Source organism: Callorhinchus milii, unplaced genomic scaffold, assembly GCF_018977255.1.
Source record: "Callorhinchus milii isolate IMCB2004 unplaced genomic scaffold, IMCB_Cmil_1.0 Scaffold6, whole genome shotgun sequence".
Classification (NCBI taxonomy): Eukaryota; Metazoa; Chordata; class Chondrichthyes; order Chimaeriformes; family Callorhinchidae; genus Callorhinchus; species Callorhinchus milii.
Window position 1 is genome coordinate 7,172,319 of NW_024704747.1, and position 20,631 is coordinate 7,192,949.

At 42.3% G+C, this 20,631-nt stretch overlaps 1 protein-coding gene and 1 non-coding gene across 2 annotated transcripts in view; both read left to right on the forward strand.

Annotated features, from left to right (window-relative positions):
• The window catches only part of LOC103180487 (low-density lipoprotein receptor-related protein 1), a 552,054-nt gene extending 532,502 nt beyond the window's left edge, over window positions 1-19,552 (forward strand). Inside the window, exons 83-90 of the mRNA XM_042336207.1 lie at window positions 1,749-1,910; window positions 2,386-2,560; window positions 6,247-6,351; window positions 16,031-16,144; window positions 16,458-16,534; window positions 18,050-18,140; window positions 18,350-18,497; window positions 19,412-19,552. Of these exons, the coding sequence (XP_042192141.1) occupies window positions 1,749-1,910; window positions 2,386-2,560; window positions 6,247-6,351; window positions 16,031-16,144; window positions 16,458-16,534; window positions 18,050-18,140; window positions 18,350-18,497; window positions 19,412-19,552 (1,013 nt within the window). The remainder of the gene's footprint in view (window positions 1-1,748; window positions 1,911-2,385; window positions 2,561-6,246; window positions 6,352-16,030; window positions 16,145-16,457; window positions 16,535-18,049; window positions 18,141-18,349; window positions 18,498-19,411) is intronic.
• On the forward strand, window positions 16,782-16,854 carry trnat-ggu. The gene has a single exon. It is a non-coding gene; the product is annotated as a tRNA-Thr (tRNA).
• Window positions 19,553-20,631: the final 1,079 nt, after the last annotated feature.

Genomic DNA, 20,631 nt, shown 5'->3' on the forward strand with positions numbered 1-20,631 from the left:
TGTATTGTATTGTAAAAGCAGTGTGGATAAATGAATCTGCTGTGTTAACCAGGGAGTCGCACTGAACCTCAGCACTTAATCACATTTTAAACACTGCTATCACTGAAATTTCATTATGCATTTTTAATTAGGAGCCTCAATGTGTTACCAATAATCTAAATTTTTCTTTTTAATTTACTTAATGAGCCATGCTGACAGCTAGCTGCATTTTATTTATGCACTGCAAAGAGACGGTTTCCCCTCAAATTATCTCAGTGTGTAATTTCCATATCTGGCCAATGATTCTTGAGGGAGAAGGAAAGTCAGGTAATGGTTGATGTCATTTTTGAGCAACTGTTTCTCTTTGCTGCGGGTCTTTCGTAGCTGCAGCTGCTACAGTGGGTTTGCAGCTGCCAGAGCTAGGTTAACCATGTCAGCGCCGCCTAGCTGCAACACAAAGTGGGCCACAGATCACTTGGACCCATAATGTTGGTCTGAATACTACTACTGATAATAAATAATCCTTGCATTTGATATAGCACCTTTCACATCGTGGAGATGTCTCAAAGCACTTCACAGGATTTACTGTGAAGTGTTTCTTCACTGTGTATTTTGTGAGCGAAACGCGGCAGCCAGTTGCGTACAGCAATGTCCCACAAACAGCCATGGAATGACTGACCAATTTGATTTGGGAGTTTGTTAGCCAGGACACCAAGGGAAACCCCCTTCTCTTTTTGAATAGTTTCATAGGATCTTTTACATCCACTTGAACAGGCAGACGGGACCTCGGCTTAATGTCTCATCCGAAGGACAGCATCTCGACAAAGCCCCACCCCACTTTCCCCCAGTGGTGCATTGGAGTGTCATCTTAGACTACGTAATTCCAAGTCCTGAAGCGGGACTTAAACCCACAACCTTCTGACTCAGAGGCAAGATTGCTACCACTGCGCCAGGCTGACACACTAAATGGTATCTGCTTGTTTGAACAAAAACAGGCAGATACTTTACCTGGCAGAGGATTAGTACCAGAAATAACCAAAAAGCGTGGCAAATAATGATAACAATAATAATCCTCGCATTTGATATAGCGTTTTTCACATGTACTAGACGTCTCAAAGTGCTTCACAGAATAGACTGTAAAGTGAGTTGACCGTATATTCGTGGGCAAAATGCGGCAGTCAATTGCGCTCAGCAGTGTCCCACAAACAGTCGTGGATTGAAAATGACCAATTTATTATTGTTTTGTTTTGGGGGGATTATTATTAGGCGTGTGGAGTAAGGAAACTTGCCCAAGGTTTCGCCCTTGGGTCGAAATAAACCAGTTTATTAGATCTTGCAGAGTGCTTTAATCCCATAACCTCATCCTTTTGCCACATCCCTTGATACGACTATTTACCCTATGCAAGGATTTGTCTATGTCTCTATTAAAGATCACTATTGTTGTCTGGTTCTGTGCAGCTGAGTAATGAGTCAGTGACAGTAAACCCAGACAATTCCTCCAGATAGACAAAGGCAGCCGGACAACGGGGTTACAAGTTCAGGGATGGAAATAACAAATTTTGGACAGACACCAGGAAACATTTTTTAACACAAGAGGGTAATCCACAGCTAGGGCACTCAACTCATTTATGCTTGTTACTTTAATGGGACATAATTCTAGAAGAAGGAGATCAAATGGGTTGAAAGGGTTTTCTTTGTTCAAACCAATCTTGTGTCGTGAATGTATGTCTGTTGTGTTGTGTCCTGACATTGCTTTTTGGTTTGCTTAGGAAAGCCAGCTTGCCGTTGTCCAACAAGATTTACTGGTCCAACCTGCATGCAAAAGGTTTGCGACAGCTTCTGTCTGAATGAGGGGATTTGTGATGTGAACACAGGAAATCAACCTTACTGTTACTGTCTTGCAGACTTCACTGGAGACAGATGTCAATACAGTGAGTTCCATGACTGTAATACTTAAAGGCCGATCGGTTGCTTATTCATGTTCCAGGCCACAGTCATTTCAACCAGAGCTGCACTCTGATGACTTTGTCTGTCAGCAGAGTGCATCTTTGTTATCACCACGATAAATCAATGACGTAATCTAAGTAATCTGTGTAGACCTGAAACACTCGTGTATTTATCATAAGTGGAACACACCATTGATGAATTATGGTGCTCTTTGTTCTTTCTCCCTCTCTCTCTCTCTCTCTCTCTCACTCTCTCCTTCCCCCATCTCTCCCCTCCCAAACTAGCCCACTCATCCTAAAAACATGAAGCTCTTATGTTAGTTAGCACACTTATTGACGTCAGTGAAGGTAATCAATACACTTCACAATAATCAGTCTCCCTTTTATGTCACCTTAGCTATTATTGCAAGTGAACTAGCTTGTGTGTTTTTTTAACTGTGTTGGGTTTTCTTTTTTACAGATGTGTGCTATAACTACTGCATGAATTTAGGCACCTGCGTTATAAAGAGGGATGGAGGTGCTCATTGCTTGTGCTTGGCACAGTTTGAAGGACCGAAATGTGAAGTGGATAAATGTACCGCATGCCACGGAGGAGAGTGTGTTGTGGATAAAGAGACAGGACAAGTGGCTTGCAAGTAAGTGTGTTTCCATTGTGCATCAGAAGTGTTATTAGGAACGAGCAAACCAGCACTGCAGCCAGCTCGAGCAAGCAAGTCACTAAAATGTGATCTCACAATAATATATCCCAAGTGTCTGGAAACTGCTTGATTTATAAATCCTGGTTTTGCTCAGAAGCTTTTCTATTAATCCCTCATTTGTAAGGCATCTTACATGTTTTTGCTGGAATCTTATACATTTGAAACAAGCTCCTATAGGAGGTAGCTGCTAAAACAGTATGGTGAGTGTGTCTGTTTCACCAGCTGGTGGCAAAGCTTTGCTATTTTAGTCGATGGCGCCACCTAGTCGTCACACTGCGAAATTCGCGACATGAATTTAAGACTTGGTCATTCCACACTGATAAAAGTTCCTTTAAAATAAAACGTCCCGATCAATGCATTCTACTTGAAAGACAGAGTCTTTAAATTAAATTGACACTGTAAAAGTGAAATTGCTTAAAGAAAATATTTTTGACTCACACCAGATTTAATGATTAAATGTTATCCAATCTGTAAAGAAACAATGCATTTTTCACTCTCTGTTTTTTAGCGGGGTCTTGAGAGTGACAATATAATAAGAGATAGCCCACACTTGCAGGGTTAGTTAAAATGCTTTTCTTAAGAGAGGGAGACCCATTTTTCAGAAGCCTGATAATATCACATTGGTGATGGAATGCTGGTGATGATCAAAAATACTTTGTTTGTCTGTGTACTACAGTAATTCTATGGGTGAGAACCCTAATCTATTAATTAATGCCTGTTTCTTGCTAAATTTTTGTTTTGTCGAATTGATGAACAATAGCTGAATCTGAGAATGGGCAGAGTTATCTCCTGCTTGCATATTGCAAGTAACCAACAAAACTTTGGGATATACCTGTGATCCTGTAATGCTGATTAATGTGGCAAAGTAAAGAAATCAACCACGTACGCACACATTCCTTTGATTAAAAATTAAAGTAATTAAAATTCCCCTAAAGACAAACAAGGCCAGAGAGATTTACAGAGGGTACTGCTTGTGATCTGCATGTTGTTGTTGTAACGCTGCTGAAACTCTGGTCCACGCCTTTATCACCTCAAGGCTGGACTATGGGAACTCTCTCCTCGCCGGCCTTCCCGGCACCTCCCTCCACACTGCAGGTCATTCAGAACTCTGCAGCTCGTGTACTGTCCCGCACCAGGCTTCGGGACCACATCACTCCCACCCTCGCTCACCTCCACTGGCTCCCCATCCCCCAGAGGATCGAATTCAAGATCCTCATCCTCACCTACAAGGCCATTCACGGCCTTGCTCCCTCCTATCTCTCCGACCTACTATCCCCCTACTTACCTGCCAGTACCCTCCATTCCTCCGGCTCCGGTCTGCTCCAAATCCCCCGCCCCAATCGCCCTACCATTGGTGGCCGGGCCTTCAGCCTCTTAGCCCCCAGGCTCTGGAACTCTATCCCCCAGTGCCTTCGCCGCCTCCTCCCTTTCCTCCTTCAAGGCCTGTCTCAAGATCTTTCTCTTTGACCGTGCCTTCAGCTCCCTTCTCGACTCTCTACCCCCTCCATCCCTTCCCTTCCCTCACCCTGACCATTTCCCCCCTGCTCGGGTCCTGACCCAACTGTCCAGTGCCTTGGGACGTCCTCCCGACGTGAAAGGCGCTCTATAAATGGAGTCTTGTTGTTGTTGTTGTAACCTGAAAGATCACCTTCACTGGTGCAAAGTATATCATTATACTGTCTTCAAAGAGATCTCGGGTCACTTTAATGATGTGTTTATCACAAGATTGTTTTGACTGAGGAAGGTCCTTGGCCCATCTGATCTCATCCTTCCAAAACATCCACTCTACCGATCCGCCCACTATCACCTCATCAAGTTGCTTTTTAAGCAGGTTCCTTTCCTGGGAACCTGTTCCAGTCATCAGTTATCCACTGAGTAAAGAAATACACATACCACATAAAATATTCTCTGTGTCTACTAAAGACAGAGCCCCAGCACCAATAGTTCTAATAGTCATGTCCACGAAGATCATATCACCACATTGTATTCCTGGTTCCCAGATTTGGTGATTCACTGCCAGTTACTGGAATGCTTTTTCTTTTACTCAACAAAATATGCAAAAATACCAGTACAGTAACCAGAATCGTTATCTTGTTAACTGGCAATAAAATCCACGTGATTGTGGGGAGGGGGGTGGCCTATGTGCGAGAATGCTCACCTCCAGCACTCACAGGAAATTTTCATGTGATAAATATAAACTGCATCATTACTAGATCCGCACAATAAATTCCACTGGTAATGATGCAAAGGTTTGACACTTGACATGAGGAATGTCATGGGAATTGTTTGCATGCTGAAGCTGCAGATTAGGAATATTTTAGCATCACATGGGTTACCGAACTGAGCAGAGCATTATACAGTAAACCTCACAAAAGTCATATCTATTGCTGTGCGTAATTGGTTGCCACATTTGGCCCACAAAACACACAGTCAATCTATGTTACAATATATTCTGTGAAGTTCTTTGAGACGTCTCAATGATGTGATAAAGCTCTATATCCAACGCAAGGATTATTAGTATTATTATTAAAAGTTGAGACCATACATTTAGTATGATTCATTCAAAGTATGAGTTATGTCAAACTTGTACAGAGAATAAACTCTTGAATGGAGCTTGGGCAACTGTACAATAATAATAATAATTCTTGCACTTGATATAGCGCCTTATCACATTGTTGAGACATCTCAAAGAATATACGTAAAGTGAATTGACTATATATTTTGAACAAAACTCGGCAGCCAATAGGTGATATATAATTTAATATAGTACTTTTATTTTATTTAATATGTATTACATAATATAATTTGGCTATATTATATATAATGTATAAAGTAACCAAATGCAAAACTTAGGTGATTGTAGACTTATACAGATTAGAATAGTTTTACTGAATTGCCGTGACTGTTTTCGTAATGCGTCTACTCTGAAGGCGTAACTTGCAGACATTTCTCAGCCCAATAAGTACGTTCACGCACTGGATAACATGTTGTCATTCGCATTAGTCTTCCTGCCAGGCAGTGTAATGTAAACTGGCACAACAGGAGGCAAGGAGAGTGACACCAAACTCACCAAACTTTGAGGGAGAAGTGCAAGAAGAAAGCTAAACCCACGGCAGAACTGGGTTCTGAATTGTGACATTCACAAACTGGATTAGTTACATTAACTGCACATTCTAGTTGACAGATTTTGCAGCCGACGGATCCCAAATCCCACATTGGCAAAGTCTGAGAAACCGATCAGCTCCCTGTTTTGCTGGCCGGGACTCTCTTGTGGACTTTGCTGATTTGGGTTTGTCGATTTGGTGGCTGCAAATTTGGAAACTACATTGAACTCAACAAGTACGGTTTGATAATGTTCCAAATTTGGTCAGTAAATAGTCTCGGGACACTTAATAATCCCAGCATTGCAATTGGTACATGTCTAAAGCAAATTGATCATCGGTTGAACTTTCTTAGTGATATTTTTCACTGAAGTGAAATATTCACTCCCGTGGAAACATATTTTCTAACTCAACATCAATTTTTTGTGCAATTGATCATTCCAAGGAATACGTACAGGTGCCTGCAAATCTGGTTCTTGTAGCATAATCTGGAATGACATTGGTCTCGCTTTGTTGATACAGTTGCACAAATGGAAGGATTGCATCCAGCTGCCTGTCTTGTGATGGATACTGTTACAATGGTGGCACTTGCCAACTCGGCCCAAACTCTGATCTACGCAAATGTTTGTAAGTTGATACTCTGTACTTTAAACTTCTATTGAACGTGTTGCCCGAGCAGTGAAACATCCTGGCGTAAGGGTAGCGTTAAATACGTTTGTGAATAGCATTAGTCTACAAAGCGTTCAGTTTAAGGAAAGTTATCTATTTTAACACAATTGAGAAATGATGTTTTTTGGAGTAGAAAGAAGTTATTATGCAGGAAGCATATCTCATGGACCCACATCTCTGCACAAGTTGAGTCCTGTAGTTCAGTGGTTAGAGCACTCGCCTCGCAAGCGAAAGACCTGGGTTCAATTCCCGGCAGGGCAAAACCTTGGGGAAATTTCCTTACTCCTCACACCTGATAATAATCCCTCAGGAAAAAAAACTATAAAAAATTGGTCACTCAATCCACGACTATTTCAAGGACACGGCTGTGCGCAATTGGCTGCCGGGTTTCACCCACAAATATACAGTCAATTCACATTATATTCTGTGAAGTGCTTTGAGATGTTTAGAAGACGTGAAAAGCACGAGATCAAAATGCAAGTATTATTATTATTTTATTATTATAAGTAATAATCCCTTAAAAAAAATGTGGTCACTCAAACTACGACTGCTTGTGGAACACTGCTGTGCGCAATTGTCTGCTGCGTTTTGCCCACAAAATATACGGACAATTCACTTTACTGGATATTCTGTGAAGCGCTCTGAGACGTCTCAAAGATGAAATAAGGGGTTCTATCAAATCCAAAGATTATTAAGTAAAACTCACCAGATAATTTTATCACCAAAATGTCTTTTGAATGGTGGTCAGCCTCCACTGGAGATATATATCCCATCTGGCTTTTATCTCTAATCTAGTCCATTTTCTGGCTTCATAACTCTGAAGATACGAAACAAAATCTTTGCAGGTCCCAGGCTGTGCCGATGGGATAATATGCTGTTAACTATAATCCCATCTGCAGGCGATTTTTCTCACTTACTGTGGTTCTTGCATCAGTAATCTACATCTGCTTGACTTGTCCTTTTCTATTACACGTCTCTTTGACATAAATTTATTTTTGCTTTGTACTAAATCTGATATTTAACTAATAGTCAGCAAGTTAAATTCCAATCAGCAAGTAAATATTGTTCTGTTGGAGAACCGACAGAAGGTGGTATGCCTAGATGTTAAATAATCATCTGACTGCTACATTGATTTATAGCTAACATTACGAAGCTCAGAGATATAAAACCTGTGTATATGTGAATCAAGCATCATTGCTGAAAATGCGGATTTCATTAAAAGATGATTAGCCGTCGTATTTGAAATACAAATGATAAGTAACCATTCAGTTCTGAAAGAGCAGAACAACACTCATCACTGTGTCATGTTGTTGTCACATTGTAAAGCAATGTGTATAAGGCAAAACCAAAAATTCTACTAAATAATTTTATTTACAATTTGACATCGGAATTTCACATTGTACAGAAATGATACTATATTTTAGCGCTGAATTTTTGTTGCTGTGTTTATAGTGTGTACTTACTTGTGGCAATGAATGGTCACAATTTTGTCAGTGTTTTGGGCAAACGTTGAGTATAAATGGGAGTCTAAATAGCATGGTTCGTGCTGGAGCCCTGTTCCTGACACCACATGGAGTCTGGGTTGTTTCGGGTTGGTGCCTTCACCAGTGATGTGCCGAGCATAAACACAGTACAAATGAATCAAATCAAACTAGCTTGCTCCCCACTTTGATCAATGTTTTGGGGAAGTGTGGAGGGGGATAGTTGGGGTTGAGTGGGGTAAGGATGTTCCAAGTTTGTTTTATTGGTTACTGGTTACACAATTGTCTCTTTAATTACATTGTGTCTGTCCTGCACCATATATCCATTCCAAATTCAAAGTAATATCAGAGCAGGAAATATACACCAGGCTTCCAGCTCCATGTTACTTCACTAACTATTCTCTGCCGGCAGCATAATCATTTGATGTACCTTTTAAATCGCCAATCCTTTGATTTTAGTAAGTATATTTTGGAATTCAGTTGAAGGAGATGACTACATCTGAATACCACTCGCAAATAAATAACATGTTAGCTTTCTGACTCCCTGCAGATAGTTACTGAATAATTGTTTTATGTTAGATTATATCAATTACAAACAATTAAAGCAATCTGGGAAAATATACGTCATTACATTGTTAGGTTTTTCTCTTTGCATTTGCTTCTTATTTAACAGTTGTGCATCAGGAGTTTGCAATATGGCAAATAGGACAAGAACAACAACCACGACAATAAAATTACATTTGTATAGCGCCTTTCACACCAGGAGGACGTCCCAAGGTGCTGGACAATCAGTGTTTTGGATCCGAGCTGTGGCTCGGAGTTGGGATTGAGGCGAGTGGAGGGCAAGGGGAGAAGGAGGGTGACCAAAGGCACTTTTGAAGAGGAGGGTCTTGAGATGGGTCTTGAAGGAAGCAAGGGAGGGAGCATGGCGTAGGGACTATGGGATGGAGTTCCAGAGAGTGGAAGCAGCGTAACAGAAGGTCCACCCACCAATGGTGAGGCGGGCGAGGCCGGGACGTGAAGCTAGCTGGAGACCACTGAGCAGAAGGAGCGGGCAGCATGGTTGGGTTAAGAGGTCGCAGGGGGAGCAAGGCCATGGAGGGTTTGAAGATGAGGACCAGGATCTTGAACTGTATCCTCTGTGTGATGGGAAGCTGGTGGAGTCAGGCAAGGAATGGGGATAATAGGCTTGCAGAGCCTTGTGCAGGAGAGGACATGGGCTGCAGAGTTCTGGATAATCTCCAGCCTACGGAGGGAGGAGTTGGGGAGACTGACAAGCAGGGAGTTTGCATAGTAGAGCCTGGAACTGAGTTGAGGAAACACTTCGTCACTCAGAGGGTAGTGAATTTATAGAATTCTCTACCCCAGAAGGCTATAGATGCTCAGTCCTTGAACATATTCAAGACTGAGATTGATAAGTCTCATAATAAGGATAGAGGGATTAAGGGATATGCGGATAAGGTAGGCAAATGAATTAGGTTAGAAGATCAGCCATGATTCTATTCAATGGAGGGGCAGGCTCGAGGGGCCGAATGGCCTATCAAGCTACCATCCCATCTCCAACCTCCCCTTCCTGTCCAAGGTCCTTGAAAGAGTTGTCACCTCCCAGCTGCGCTCTTTCCTCTCCACCCATGCACTATTCGAACCCCTTCAGTCGGGTTTCCGTGCTGCCCATAGCACAGAAACCGCCCTGGTCAAGGTCACCAACGACATCTTGACCATCTGCGACCAGGACTCCCTCTGCCTCCTCGTCCTCCTCGACCTATCGGCAGCATTCGATACGGTCGACCACGCTATCCTCCTCCACCGCTTGTCCTCCCACCTCAACCTTCAAGGCCCTGTCCTTGAGTGGTTTAGGTCGTACCTCTTTTACCGTCTTCATTTTGTTTCCACAAAGGACTTTTCCTCCAGCCCCCGCACTGTCTCGTGTGGTGTCCCTCAGGGCTCTGTCCTCGGTCCCCTCCTCTTCACCCTCTATATGCTCCCCCTGTGGTGACATCATCCGCAGACATGGGGTTAACTTCCACATGTATGTGGATGACACCCAACTCTACCTTTCCTCCTCTACCCTCAACTCGAGGACCTCAGGCGCTGACACCATCAGCATCCAAGGCTGCACTCTCCACCTCTCAAAGCCAGTCAGGAACCTCGGTGTTGTGTTCGACCCTGAGCTGTCCTTTCTTCCTCATATCTGCGCCACAACTGGCACCGCCTTCCATCACCTCCGGAACATCGCCAGACTACGGCACTACCTCACCCCTCACGCTGCTGAAACTCTGGTCCACGCCTTTATCACCTCAAGGCTGGACTATGGGAACTCTCTCCTCGCCGGCCTTTCCGCCACCTCCCTCCACAAGCTGCAGGTCATTCAGAACTCTGCAGCTCGTGTACTGTCCCGCACCAGGCTTCGGGACCACATCACTCCCACCCTCGCTCGCCTCCACTGGCTCCCCATCCCCCAGAGGATTGATTTCAAGATCCTCATCCTCACCGACAAGGCCATTCACGGCCTCGCTCCCTCCTACCTCTCCAACCTACTATCCCCCTACCGACCCGCCCATACCCTCCGTTCTTCTGGCTCCGGTCTGCTCCACATCCCCCGCCCCAACTGCTCTACCATCGGTGGCCGGGCCTTCAGCCTCTCAGCCCCTAGGCTCTGGAACTCCATCCCCCAGTGCCTTCGCCGCCTCCTCCCTTTCCTCCTTCAAGGCCGGTCTCAAGACCTTTCTCTTTGACCGCGCCTTCAGCTCCCCTCTCAACTCTCTATCCCCTCCTCACTCCCTCCCTGCCCTCACCATTTTCCCCCCAAGGCTCGGGCCCTGACCCAACTGTCCAGTGCCTTGGGACGTCCTCCCGACGTGAAAGGTGCTCTATAAATGGAACCTTGTTGTTGTTGTACTCCTGCTCCTAATTCTAATGTTCCTATGGATGTTATGAATGCATGTATGAGGTCTCAGCGGCCTGCGGTGAGAGACAGTGGTGGAGCTGGGTGGCACGGTTGTGGGGTAGGAAGGATAGTTGAGGGTCAAACAAGACTCCAAGGTTCCGGACTGGCTTAATAAGGTGGAGTGTGCAACCATGGATGGTGATGCTGTCAGTGCTTGAGGTGTGGAGGAGTCAATCAGGAGAGCCTCGGTCTTGTTGATGTTCAATTGTAGAAAGTTGACTCTCATCCAGGGCTTGATATCTGGCAGACATTCTGTCAGGACAGAAGTGGTCCTGGAGTCGAGGATGGAGACAAAGGGATAGAGTTGGTTACCATCCGCATCCATGGGGAAATTGACCCCATGTCTGTGGATGATGTCACCAAGAGGGAGCATATAAATATTGAAAAGGAGGGGAACAAGGACAGAGCCCTGAGGAACGCCGCATGAGATGGCGCAGGGGCTAGAGGAGAAACCGTTTGTGGAGGTGAAGTGGGGATGGTGTGAGAGGTAGGATCTGAACCACACAAGAACAGAACCATGAAGGTTGAGGTGAGAGGAGAGGCGGTGGATGAGGATAGAGTGGTCAATGGTATCAAAGGCAACAGAGAGGTCAAGGAGGACGAGGATGCAGAGGGAGCTCTGGTTGCAGATGGACAAAATGTCATTTGTCACTTTGACCAGGGCTGTTTCCTTGTTGTGAGGGGTTCATGAAGGGAAACGAAGGTGCGAAACTGGCAAGCAACAATTCGTTCCAGGACATTGGAAAAGAAAGGGAAGTTGGAGAATTTGCAGTTGTTTGAAAGCAGTTCCATTGAGGGTTTTTTAAGGATTGGAGTAATGACGGCCATTTTTAGAGGGGTGGGTCCCAGATGACAGGGAGTGGTTTATGATATCTGTGAGTAGGGAGGCAAGGAGGTGGAGCTGGGAGGTAAGGAAAGGGGTAAGGATGAAGTCGAGGGAGCAGGTGGTCGGTTTCATGTGGGTTATGGTGCGGATGAGAGAGGAAGGGGAGATAGGTTCGAAGGTGTAGAGGGAGAGATGGGGGGGAGGGAGTGGTTGGAAGAGCAGAGGCAGCTGAGTTGATCTCCTCGACTTTGGTTTCAAGGAAGTCCAGCATCTCCTCACAGTTGGAGTTGGAGTGGAGGGTGGGTGGAAGAGCCGGTTGGTGATGGAGAAGAGGAGCCTGGGGTTGTCCTTGGCATCCAAGATTGTCTTGGAGTCAAAGGACGATTTAGTGGAGGCGAGGGCAAAGTGGTAAGATTTGATAAGGTCCAGCCAGATCTGCCGACAGATTGTTAAGTTGGTTTTGACCCAGATGCATTCAGCAGCACGCACCAGAGCCTTAAGGGATTCTTAAAATCGGTGGTGTACCTAGGTGATTTCCTTGAGTAGGAGACGGTTTGGGAAGTGAGTGGGACAAGGGCATCGAGAGTGGTGGAGAGGGAGCTGTGGAGAAGAGTGATTGAGGAATATAGGTCATTGTGGCAGGAAGCCCAGAGGGGAAGGAGTCAGATGATTCCAAGGCAGCGGTGAGGGAAGGGGAGGGAGATTTTTTTCTAGGGGCAGTAGAAGATGGAGGTGGGTTGGGTGCCAGTGGGGAGAGAGATTGAGGAGTTAAGGGAGGTGAAATAATGGTCCGAGATGACATTGTCAGTGGTGAGATCCGAGTTGGTGAGGCCCCAGGTAATCATAGGTCAAGCAGGTTGCCATGGACATGGGTGGCATAGTGGATGTGAAGGGAGAGTAAAAGAGAGAGAAGTCAGTGGAGATAGAGCAGGAGGCGAATGTAGTACAGGTTGAAGTCTCCTAGGATGAGGAGACATTTGGAGCAAAGGGAGAGGGACGTTAGAAGCATGAAAATGTCTGAGAGGAAGTTGGGGGAGGGTTTGGGGGGATGGTAGACAAGGAGGATATTGAGGGAAAGGTTGGAAGGATAGTAGAGTGTAAGATGCTCAAAGGAGGAGAAGGTGTAGCCGGGTGGTGTGGCCTCGCTCAGGTGGAAAGTGTCATCTGGGGTGACCCAGGTTTCAGCGAGGGCGAGGATATCGATGTTTTCGTCGTCAGTGAGGTCTTGGATGGTGAGCGTTTTGCTGGAGAGGGAGCGGACATTTTGTAGGCCGATACTGAGGGGACAGCTGAAGGAATGGGTGAGACAAGGGGTGTGGGAGGGGGAAGATTGACCGGAAGGGTAGGGATGTGCATAAGGGAGGAGATGTCGGTCCCCGGGGTCAGGGACCGATGGGCTTTGCATCGGAGGTGGGAATGGGGCAGTCAAGGTGGCTGCGGTTGGACAGCCAACAGCTTCTGCCACGGTGGGCGCGATGGAGGATTCACCATCATTTACCCTTGAGGTTATACAGCAGCTGCCTGCTGTTCGGCATTTGCTGATTTGGTTAAATTGACACCCGTCACACCAGTACAAAATTAGAGGCTGATTGAAATAACAAAGCAGAAAATTGGATAAACCCTGGCTGGACCCTGTCCAGCAAACCATGAAAATGGGTTACATATGACCTGGGCCAATAGAAAAGTCCACAATTTTTTCCACAGAATCCGTTATAAACAGCGCCCTCCGCTATAAAAGCGCAAAGAAAATGATGCTTCTGGAGCCCAGGCCTCTCGAGCTGTTTATACGACACTACTGTAATAACAATCAATAATAATTAATAATAATCCCTCCAAAACAAAACAATAATAAATTGGTCATTTTCAATCCACGACTGTTAGTGGGACACTGCTGAGCGCAATTGGCTGCTGCGTTTCACCCACAAATTATTCAGTCAATTCACTTTACAGTCTATTCTGTGAAGCGCTTTGAGATGTCTAGAAGACGTGAAGAGCGCTATATCAAATGCAAGGATTAGTTTTATTCTTGTTAGTACTGCGGGCGGAGCGGGGCAAGTGGGAAATAGGCTTTGTTCCACTCGGAGACCCCGTTGTTGGGAGTGTCTGTCTCCGTATCTCCTCTGTGTTTTTGTGAGTGTCTCTATGTAAGTGTGTCTCTCTCCTCTGTATGTGTGTATGAGTGTGTCTGTGTATCTGATTCTACTCTGTATGTCTCTGTTTGTGAATGTGTTTGCGTGTGTCTCTTCTATATGTGTGTGCGTGTCTCTCTCTTTGTGTCTGTGTGTGTCTCTCTCTTCCCATGATGTGTTTTTGGAGAGAGATTTGAGGGATTTGGTGGGAAATTGGTTAAAATGTATGCTATTTCTAAAACTTTATTTGAATAAGAGTTCTGTTCAGCGTGACTTGCATTGCCTTTGACTCGATGTGGGCCACGGAAATGATTTGCCCTTATGTTAATGTATCGTTAATGACTCTGATCAGATTTTGTATCTAAAAGACAAACATTTCTGTTTATTGTTGGCCTCTTTGTTGTACTCAAACATTTCTAAATGACTGGCTTTGTCAAGCGAAAAAAAATTCCCGACTGAAAATATTTCTTCGGCATATCAACAGTATGTACACTTTTTTTGTTTTTAACTGTACAACAGGAAGGATGAAAAAAATAAGCAGCAATGTATATTACAGGAAAATCCAGGAAGTAAAATAGAATAACCATAATAAGTAAAAAGCACCTAATTAAATGGTATTATAGCAAGTCAGGTGCTCAAAATTGAGAAAATATTTTTTATTATCAATTCTGCTCTTACAGAGAAGTGCAGGAAGTAACTAGTAGGGCAGGCATGTTTGCAGCAAACATTTATAATAGGATTTACTGGATTGGGATAACAAAACAAGAAACATCTGAAAGGAAAACAGCCTGATTTCAGATTTGGGACCTCAATGCAGTCTTGGCAACATTCTCACCAGTTCTCACTTATATCCCCTCACAGTCACTACACTTTACAATGTATCCTGCGAAGCACTTTGAGACGTCTCAAAGATATCATAAGGCGCTATATCTAATGCATGGATATTATTATCATAATATAAGCTTTCCGAGATGCCATCTTGCATGAGGGTGCTACATAAATGGAAGTTGTTATTGCTGTCATCCTCTCACATAAATTAGCAGCACTGGTGTTTACTCCAGTGCTTAGGAATGAATGCAACAATGAGTGTTGAGCAATGACACTATTTTCACTGCTGTAGGGCTTTCCAATCTCTTTCTAAATGTTTCACATGAGAGAAAAGTTAGTGACGATGATGTGGGAATTTTATCTCTTTACCGACAGTAATCCTTTTGATTTATAGTTAAGTAGGACATTTGGTTCATTAACGCTAGGTCTCTGGTATCAGGAGCAAGGCTCAAAAGTAATTTAAAAAACACTAAAATAACAAGTGCTGAATGAGCCACACAACTCAACGATCAAGCTGACAAATTATACATTTTTAAAAATTAGCATCTGCTCTTCCCAGAAATGGTAAAAAAGTGATATCAACACAAATTAAAATACAATGATGATGCATAAAAGAATTCGGTTCACAATATTTTCTCAATTCAAAGTCTATGACAGTAAGTGTCTACATCAGTCTGCGCTTGTGTTTATAATCAATAAAATGGTTTTAGCCTCTCCAAGTCCTAATTAGTTGATTTATACAATCTGAAAGTTGCTGAAAGGGATTGTTATGTGTTAACGTTGGTTGCAATTGTGAGTTTAGTTTTATGGATAATTTGATTTTTGTAAAACAAAAACTGATTTCTGCCTATTCACAGTGAGCAGTTCCATACGTAGCCATCCATTACCTCACCAACTCATCCTCCTTCATAGCTGAGCCCAAACAGTGAATGTCAACAGGTTATTCATCTGTGAGGGCATTGATGATGTCCAGCCATGCACACCTTGCAGGAAAAATCACTTGATAGTGAATAGAAGCAGGAAATATGGCCGATCTTTCCCTTTCTCTAATCAGAAGCCATTGAAGACAGATGTTGTACTTGCAAAATAATGTAATGATTTGATAGCTTCCAACATGCCTGGTATTTCAATTAACACAATCCAAGCATCTATTCGCCTCAACTGCATCCTTAATTGATAATATTTGCATGTTTAGTGAAAAGTTATAAGCAAGTTTACCTCTGAGACTAATTTATGTCTCACCGCAATCCCAGTACATTTCAATGTGTTGGTTCTATTTGGATTGAGCAATAGATGCTAAAGTAGTTACTGCATTAATCTCATCATCCTTGTTTCAAAGAATGCTGGTTAGAAAAGGATTCAATAAATATACACTGCAGTGAATTCAGCATTTTAACTCTAGTTATGTTCTTGTATAACTCTGCAGATGCACAGTGGGGTTTAAAAGTGATCGATGTGACCAGAAGGTGAACCTTTGTGATTACTACTGTCAAAATGGAGGGGTTTGCTCTTTAACGCCACTTAATGAGCCTCAGTGCAAGTAGGTTTTGACCTTCTGCCAAAGATTGTTCACTTGCTTTGTAATATTGAATTCCAGCAGAATCATCACCCCATTGGTAGCATGTTTAAATAGCCTTTAAAATTAATTGCTTTTATGCATGGCATGCTGTTAGCCTATAACAGAGCTAATCATCTCATTGAAGCATAGCTATTTAAACAAACCTGCTGTCTAATCCACAATGCTTGCTCCCAAATGCTGCCTGTTCTTGCTGATACCTTGTAGGTGCTCTCTCCTGTGGACATTCAAACATCTGCCCTACATTAATTTTATGTCCTTAATTGGATCATTTCAGATGTTCAGATGACTGGTCAGGCACACAGTGTGAAAGGCCAGCACCCAAGAGCAGCAAAACTGAGAATAACACTGGGAGTAAGTATTTTAAATTATAAATGTATCTTAATGTGATTTCTAGTACTGGTGTTGCGTCTTGATTCATAGATTTCTGTGTTAATTTGGCATCAGGCGAGGGTACAGGGTGAGAAATTTCTCATGTGAATGGGTTATTGACCTGCAGCGTGGTGGGGAGAATCCACATTACTATCAAGTCTATTGAACCATATTTGCAATTGATGGATGCTCCCTATATGTGTATCCAAGTTAATCCTCAGATCTGTGGAGTCCTGCAGCTCAGTGATTAGAGCACTCGCTTGGTAAGCGAGAGGACCTGGGTTCGATTCCCAGCAGGGCAAAATGTTGGCTAAGTTTCCTTACTCCGCACGCCTCTCTTTACCTAGCAATAAGTCGGAACCCAGTTGTTAGATAATTGGTAGATTTCTGCGAGTAATAATCCCTTCAAATAATACAAAAATAATAAATTGGTCACTCAATCTACAATTGTTCGTGGGACACTGCTGTGTGTAATTGGCTGCTGAGTTTCGCCCACAAAATAGATAATCAATTCACTTTAGAAATATATTCTGTGAAGCACTTTGAGACATCCTGAAAACATGATAAGGCGCTATATCAAATGCAAGGATTGTTATTATTATCATCTACAGCTTAACCTTACCATTCAAGCTACAAATGTTTCATGTCCTTTCTTGATTGTATATAGAATTACCAACAAGACAGCTTGTTAATGTCGAGGTATGGTGCAACTGAATAACACACTGCAAACTGTTCTGTTTGATTGTTGCTATTGGCTGAAACTTTAGTCTGAACAAAAATTCAAAGATGCACAATCGCTATTAAAAAACAACTGCCTCCAAAATCTTTTTTCCAAGAGGTCATGGATTTATAAATATAAATCAAAATATTATCTAAGGCAGTATTTTGAGACATGATTATAGAGGCCTTTAACATGTAAGAATGCCCAGATCACAATTGCCTGTCAGCTTCTGTCAAGGACTAGTTTTAAATTGCTAGTAGATGAAAAGTTTAAAAACTGGTTCTTATCTTCCAGATTAAATAGTAAATGTATGTGAGTAAGTGAAATTAAAGTTATTCAACAGAAGTTTAATGGCAGAACAGGTTTTGAACCTATACATAGCCAGGCTTGCCTCTCTCTATTCCATCTCCAATCAGATTTAATGGCAGAGGCTGTCACATGTCTTGCTTTTCCATGTACTGCCCTTCCCTGGTTTAGGTTTAGGTCATTAAAGTTGGTTTCACCCACAATATACACATGCAATCCTCATTACAGTATATCTGTGAAGCACTTTCAGCTGTTTCAATAACGTGATAAAGCATTATATCAAATGCAAGAATTATTATTATCATCATCAAGTGTTTTTTATAACTTCTAGTTGCACCATTGATCTGGTCACTTTTTTCCCCTGCACAAGCAATACTCTGATGGTTAGCACAAACAGATTGCGAAGGTAACAATGGTTTCATCAGCTCAGCCAAGTGGGGCTTTATTTATTTCTGTTTTTCCATTTGCAGGAAACATCACATTTATTGTGCCAATTGTTGTCTTGGTCCTTCTGATTATTGCAGTAGTTGTTGGAGTAATCATTTGCAAAAGGCGACAACGGTAAGACATTTTAACTCTTAACACGCCTTACTAACTTAAAACTAAAATCTCTTCACAAATCTGCTATTCACTTTGACCTTATTATTTCTGTCGTGCTTTTGTCCTGTAACTCATCACTAATGAACCTGTCACAGTGCATCCACTTCTTCAGTACTGATTCCCAAAACAATGATGAATTCATGTTAACACGCTTTCATGACTCCTGTTAGTGTGAAAAGGGTTCGGAGGCATCCATTGACTAATGGAGGAATGAATGTAGAAATTGGGAATCCAACATACAATATGTATGAAGTTCGACCAGGTCATGAAGGGGCAGGAGAATTGTTGGATCCAGATTTCACATTAGATCCAGAGAAGGTATGTGTGTCTTTGTGCAGCTATTCCCTTCCCTTTGCATTTAGGGAACAGAAATGTGCTGGGAAGGTTAAGGGGAGATCCCAATAGTGATATATTTCAAAATTCTGAATGTTTTTTAAATAAAAAGTGATTGTCCCTCTTGATCTGTTATAAGAGGGTATTAATAGAAGATTACCATCAAAATGATGAGTGAAAAGTGCAGGTACAAACAGGGAAATTCTGAGTACATCTTTGCACATTCCTCAGCAAGGTGAGAAAAATATAATTTTACACTTCATTGCAATTTCTATCTTGAATCAGTTGTTAAGCCCTTAACATTGGTTGATGGCTTGGAGAGACTAGAATTCTCTGTTTGTAAGTTCTTACGTTTGAGTCCATGAGTCCTAAAACAATTATTCAACTGAGATTCACAGTATTCACCACAAGTTTTTTATATTTCCAAATACCAAACGTTGTGTCAGAAAATGTGCTTGATGTATTCAGTTAACAGTTATTTCTCTCCATATGAATCCATTTCAAACAATCTTGCTGCTTCAACTCATAAATCTCAGTTACTGCAATATCAAAATAAAGCAAACTAATTTTTGGAGTTCGTGGTCAAGTCTAACACATCGTGAGTGAGAATGGAGATAGCAAATTCCCATGAAAGATTGATGCAAATAGAGAAAATATTAGCACAGCATCAAATTAATTCTGAAACCAGCGTGTTGTAGACTTTCGGCCATCATTGTTGTAAACTTGAAGCTTTCAATTTTAATGAATAATAAAGATATTGTCCTTTGTAATGAGCAAATGCTAATTTAGTGATGCCTTGTGAGTTTTCAACATTTTTGATTTACGGTGTTCACATCAAGGAAACCGGTGACACTTCAAATTCAATAATGTAATCTTCATATCTTATTTTTTATTGACAGCCAACAAATTACACAAATCCTGTTTATACAAAGCTGTACTTGGATGCACCAAACTGTCGGAACTCCTTAGCCACCACAGAGGAAAAGAAAGAGCTTCTCCCAAAGAAACTACAAGATGGCTTAAGGGAGACTGTTGCTTAGATCACTCTTTAGTCTTGTATCTTTTTTAAACACTGTATAAATGTATAAAGAAAATGATTAATTTTTCTATGTAATGGACAGTGTTCTGATTATATTTTTTGCATCAGCACTACCTGTGTTTTTGCGCTGACGATTCTTGACTGACCCTTTGTACAATGTTTCTGTTGTTTAACGGGAAGGGAAAGCTATCTGCACTAAACCATGTAAAACAAAGCTGCTGAATGCATCTCCCATCCCACCTGATGCTGTTGGAAAAAAAAATCACAATCCCAGTTTTTAAAGTTGTTTTTTTTAATTTTATACCAGTTCTGTTTTGGTAAATGTATGGCACATCTGACAATCTTTGCTGCAGTATTTCAGCTGAATACAGCCGATTCGTAATTTTGACTATTATCAATGGACACCTCTAGATCCCAAGTGTAGTTTTCTTAATATTCGACTATGTATCTGTACCTTTTTGTAAGATGGCCTTATTTTTAAGCAATTTTGAAAGATCCAGTAGGTGTTTCTTTGAAAATGAATAGGGATTTACAGCAAATTGAACCCTAAGTTAAACCCATCGAAACGTCAGGGTTTATTCGAACTACTGGCTTGGTTATTAATTTGCTTGTCACATATTTTTTAACAAAAATCACAATGTTACATATGATGAGTTTTATTTTATTTATTTTTGCTCATTTGCTTTGGTGGCGTTTGTGTGACATTTGCTTTGACTGCAGCTCGCTCAATGTTTGAGAACGTGAAAATTTTGCACATTGTAATCAAACGTCCAAACCAAGTGTGTGTCTGATTCCAGCAAGGGAAGACGATGGAGCCAGGGCAGGGAACCAACCAGTCTGAAATGATTCCAGCCGGACCGGAACCAAACATTGTTGTTTCCCTTTGGATTTAGTCAGATTAATCAACCTTATGGTGTTTACTCTCTTCCAGAATGAAGATTCTTATCTGCACTGAGAAAACTAAGCCAAACCTGATGCTACTAGGTTTGCATTTTAGACTTTTTTTTTGGTTGGCTGGGTGTCTGGGTGCTTAACATATGTGGAAACGCATTTAGACTATCCAAACAGGAACTGAGGAGG